The 5,292-nt window shown below is 48.6% G+C and overlaps 1 protein-coding gene across 1 annotated transcript; it reads right to left on the minus strand.

The window, feature by feature from the left end:
• Window positions 1–6: 6 nt before the first annotated feature.
• LOC114036880 (endogenous retrovirus group K member 18 Env polyprotein-like) lies at window positions 7–5,292 on the minus strand. Its single transcript, XM_027853595.1, has 2 exons — window positions 5,267–5,292; window positions 7–857 (listed from the first exon to the last, which is right to left on the minus strand). The coding sequence occupies exon 2, from the start codon at window positions 815–817 to the stop codon at window positions 62–64; it is 756 nt and encodes a 251-aa protein (XP_027709396.1). The 5' UTR covers window positions 818–857; window positions 5,267–5,292; the 3' UTR covers window positions 7–61.

Genomic DNA, 5,292 nt, shown 5'->3' on the forward strand with positions numbered 1-5,292 from the left:
TCTTACTACCCCACAGGAGGCCACGGTCCAGAGCTGGGCCCTAACAACTCCCCCTTTTTGTTTACAGAGGGGAGGTCTCTATGGCAGGGTGGTCTCTTGGGGTCTGGATAAGGGCATGGAGATCGGCCTTGGCGTCAAGGATAGCGCGACGCAGCATAGAGCAAATGCAGCGCAATAGGCAGGGCAGGAAAAGGCAGAGGAGGATGAGGAAAGCTACGGGCCCCAGGAGCGCAGTGAACCATTGGAAGCTGACGAGACTCTCAAGCCACCTGGTCAAGTCCAAGGCCTCCTTGGCACATTCCTCCTCAAAGTGTGCAGAGATGTTGTGCATTTCTTTCAGGAACATGGAGAGCTGCTGTACGTCGCTGGAGGCGTTTTTGGCAAGAAGCACCCCTTGGAGGGCTGCCCTCACCTTCGGCCAATCGCCGGCAAAGCGGGTGTCATTAGTAGCGTTAACCTGAAGCGAGGTAACACAGAGAGGCGCATACTTGTAATGACATTGGAGTTGCAGATAGAGTTGGGTGAGCTGCAGTTCATCACCTAGCCATAGCATAGTCTGTTCTAAGGCTGCCAGTCTAGAATTACCACAGTTATCCAAGTACTGATAAATGCACGCATCCCCGGAGCCCCCACCCGCGGGGGGAAGGAGGCCCAGGTCAGCGCTCATCAGCAGGAGGGTGAGGAACACGCGGCCTGCGCGCCCCCGTTTCCGGTCTGCTCTCGGCAGTCTGCTTCCTCTCCGCTCTCGGCCGTCTGCGTCCTCGGCTTCCGCGCTTCCGCTTCCTTTTTTTCCGCTTCTTGGATCTCTGTAGTTCATCTGGTGGGGACCCAGATGCCTCGTCCCTCTGTTTCACCATCTGGAAGAACACACAAATGACCCTGCCCCCTCACTGTGACAGTACCTGGACCCTGCCACTGACCCTCTGGGTTTTTCCACATCACCCGTGCTCCTGTTAAGCGGCCTGTGCCAACTGTCCCTGCGTAAGGCGACCGCCAACTCCCCCTTTTTGTTTAAGAAGGAGAGTTCTCAAAGGGCAGTTGGCTCTTTCAACAATGGCCTGGCCCGTGGGGATTATAGGGGATGCCAGTAATGTGAGTGATAGCAAATTCTTGGCAGAACAGCGCAAAGGCCCGAGAGGTGTACGCAGGCCCATTATCAGTTTTTATGGCGCTGGAAACTCCACAATATGCAAAGCTGCAGAGGAGATGGGCAGTTACATGGCAGGCTGCTTCACTGGATTGTACGGTGGCAAAGAGAAAGCCAGAGTAGGTGTCAATAGAAACATGTATGAGGCCACAGCCAAGGTGGGTGACATACATTTGCCACAGGGCATTAGGCTTATCCCCCGGAGGGTTGACAGCTATGTCCCTCGGGAGAGGACGAAAAGGGGCACACCCAACGCACCGTTTTACTATCTGCCATGCTTCCTCCTTAGTGAGGCCATACAGGTGACGCAAGGACCGGGCGGATAAATGGTATTTCGCATGTGCGTTACAGGCCTCGGTCTGCAAAGGGCATAATAAAGCACGATCTGCTACTTCATTGCCCTGGAAAATAGGGCCGATGGTAGATGTGTGGGAACGAACATGCAACACATAGATAGGAAAAGGACGACAAAACAAGAGAGCTTGGACTGTCGCTAGCTGAGAAGCGATAGGACTAGAGCGGGTGTTAATGAGCGCATTAGGGAGGTCGCGAAGCACATCGGCACACTAAAGACTGTCAGTATAAGGTTAAAGGGCTCGAACGGTAGAAGCTTCAGAGCCATGGTGATAGCAAAAAGTTCATTCCTCTGCACAGAGGAGTACTCGGTATCATAGACCTGCAGGATGCGCTTCTCAGGGATATATACTGCGGCTCGCTGAGCCTTTGTAGCATCCGAGAAGACGTTTGGACCGTCAACGGGTTCTGTGGCGATAGGGCGATGAGGAGGGCGTAAAGAAAGCGCCTCCCAACCGCGAAGCACAGGAGGCAGCAGAAGAGAGATAAGCTCACAGGTGGTGAGAATGGCTGCGCACTCCGGGCTGGAGTCTGCGAAGTAGCGTAGCGAAGCTTCTGAAGCAGGTATACTGGGAAGTGGGTAGCAGCCAAAGATCTGCATACAGCGATCCATAAGGGTTGTAAGAAATTGTGCCAACAGGTGGTGCTTGTCAGGGAGACTCCTTTTACTCCTTTCGGCACAGAACCATTCTAGGACCCCATGCTTCTGATACAGGCAACCGATGTAAGTGGCGTTAGATAGAACCACTGCGCAAATTGGTTCCGTCCTGTCAACCTGCACTATGGTGGCAGTACACCTCTGTAAGATACTCTTTATGGCCTGTCTTGCGGCCGGGGTCCATTGCCGGGGAGAAGTGAGCGAGGAGTCTCCTTTTAGAATGTCATAGAGGGGATACATGTCCGAATCAGGGATAGGCACGGTAGATCGCATCCATTGTATAGACCCTATCAATTTTTGGAAGTCATTAAGGGTGGTACATTTCTCTAGGTCTACCTCCGGTGCCCGACGGGAAATACGGCCGTCATTAAGTGTATGGCCGAGGTATTGAAAAGGATCGGCATCCCGGATTTTATGGGGGGCCACCTGGAGGTCCTGAGACTGCAAAGCGTCTAGAACGTCTTTGGTCAGGTTCTCAAGGGCGTTGGGGTCTTGTGTGGCCATAAGGATGTCATCCATGTAATGGAGGATGATTGCTGTGGGGTATTTCTTCCGCAAGGGCTGCAATATAGCAGCAACGAAGGCTTGGCACATGGTTGGACTGTTTGCCATGCCCTGCGGTAGGACCGTGAATTGGTATCTTAAAGATGGGCTCTGGAAATTAATTGAGGGAACAGTAAAAGCAAATTTCTCTCTATCCTCAGGATGTAGGGGAATACTATAGAAACAATCTTTGATATCAATGATTGTAATGAACGATCCCTTCAGGATGAATGTGGGCGTAGGTAGCCCTGTTTGCAGGGGACCCATGGGGACCAGACTCTCATGGAGTTGTAATAAGCAATAAAGATTTACCAGGACCCATGTACATAAGAAATTTTACTTAACAGATTTCCGTCTCAAATTTAAACTTGTCCTGGTGTAAAAGCCAATCATTGGAAACCATTTCTTATCTATTGTACACAAACTTGCAACTTTCCAGCAAGCCAAGTTCATTGTTTAGGAACTGCATGACCCAAACAAGTTCCTTTTTCAGGGCACATGACCTTGCCCACACAGATGGTGTCCAAGGGCCTTGGCAAGATTACAAAATAAGCAGAATTGCTCTGTACCCCAGGGAGGGGCTGATCATGGTACCCCTGCCTGCCCTCCCAAGGAGGACTGTTTTGAATGGGCAGAACCAAGCTGGATAAGGCTTTAGCCAATCCTCTCCTTTTCATATAGTAATCAATTAACAATTCCAGGTTTTAACATTAAAACAGTAGCTTCAAATAGTTTTATACCATTCCTTCACTGTCATTTAGTTTCTTTACATTCATACTTTAATAACATCCAACTTATGAAAAGCTACTTGATATAATTAGTACAAAAGTTTACCAATTGGAAACAATTCCAGGCGTTTAAAATTGGAAACAAATATATTACCAAGTAAGTGACTCCAAGTCTTTTGAATGCATTTCCAAATTTCCTGACATAGAAAATCGGGCATCTCTCCGTCACTGACATTGTATACTGGTCACATCTAATTAAAGAACTAATAATAATAGTTGTTAACATTTTTAGTGTCTGCCCTCTGCGAGGCATTGTGTTAGGCACCTTCCAATCATGTGAGATAAACTGAGGTAGTTTGTTTAATGTAAACTTTTCTCTTATGTGAGGCAGAAAAGATTAAGCGCTACCTGTATCTTTATCTGGGGAGAAAAGGTACCCCATCTTTCTTGTCTCTCCCTCCACATTCAAAACTTGGCCAGAGTTAGAATGTAGAGAGAGAGAGAAGATTTATTTTGTCCAACAATTCTTCAAAAGTTTCCAAATCTTTTACTCTCAAACCCTCTGTTCATACTGTTCATGCAAATAGATTATGCTTTTCTTTTTACCCATACTTCTCTCATTCCTACATGCTTAAACTTTCTTGCCTTTTCTTCTGGTGGACTTTGATTAAAGTCCCTTTAAACCTGTACATATCGTGTTCCTTTCTAATTTTGACCTGACATTTCGAAACTCCTTCTCAACTTGCCTTTTACCACTCATATAACCTGAATAGTAAAGTATTTTTCTTTCCTTCTCTCTCCCATCCACCCGCTCCCTTGAGGCTGTTATAATAAGGGAGGGAGCAGGGGAGAGAAAGAAAGTGGCATTCCAGAGTCCAGCTGCAGTCTTGGAAACTGGAATGCTATTTTTGCTACCTGGCTACAAAGGATGACAAATAACACACAGGACACTCACTCATACCACATAGACAACACAGAACAGGTACGTAATAATAACAGGGAAAATCAAAAAACTGGAATTAGCTTCTCATCCACCCAAGTTTCAGGAGCCCCCTCCGGGTCCTCCTCCTCCATGTAACTGGAGGGACCTTGAGCAGGGCGGCTCCCACTTCCGCTTTTCTTTCTGTGCTGCATAGGACCAAATTCTTTCTCTGTACTTCTCCCTGTACTTTTCCCAGGCTGCTTTGCTCTCACTTCCTCCTTCTTGTTTGCTATGTCGGCTCCTTCTCCCTCCGCGCCATCTTTTTGAGCCTTTCTCAATTCACCCCAAGGGTAAAGGGGTAGCACCCATGGCCGCACAGCGGCTTCCTCATCTGAAGTCTCCCCTAAAGACTCCCCCACCTGGGTGCTGTTACGCTCTGTGAAAGAGGGTCGCGAAGCTCCTCACAACAGCGTTTGTATGATAGAGTAAAAGGTGAAATCCTGATCAGTCAGGACAACGGGATTAGTTTTTTCATAGGAGGCCATCTGTCTACCTACTATACCCCAGTTTTCTTTTGAAATCCCTGAATGTTCTAGCCACGGAGATATTTCCCATATCTTTCCTACAAAACTGCAGCACTGTTTTATGTGGGGCTTTATGTGCTGCTGCTTACACAGCTTGTAAAGCTGGCAGGCAAGCACTGCCTTGTCCTCGGGCTTGATCAGGGGAACACCATATCCCTGACCCATATTTCCTCTTCTTAGGCTAGCCCTAATGCTAGTCCTAAGGCTGTCTAGTCCTTCTCCTTCGTAAAGGAGGCCAAGCGGCTTTCCCTGGCTTCAGGTCCCTCAGGTCCCTGTTCGGGCGCCAGCTGCCCGGAGTCTCTACACCCAGCCCATCGCTTGGATACTTACCCTTCCCGGTCTTCGGACGTCTCTGG

Source organism: Vombatus ursinus, unplaced genomic scaffold, assembly GCF_900497805.2.
Source record: "Vombatus ursinus unplaced genomic scaffold, bare-nosed wombat genome assembly UNPS02010097.1, whole genome shotgun sequence".
Lineage (NCBI taxonomy): Eukaryota > Metazoa > Chordata > Mammalia > Diprotodontia > Vombatidae > Vombatus > Vombatus ursinus.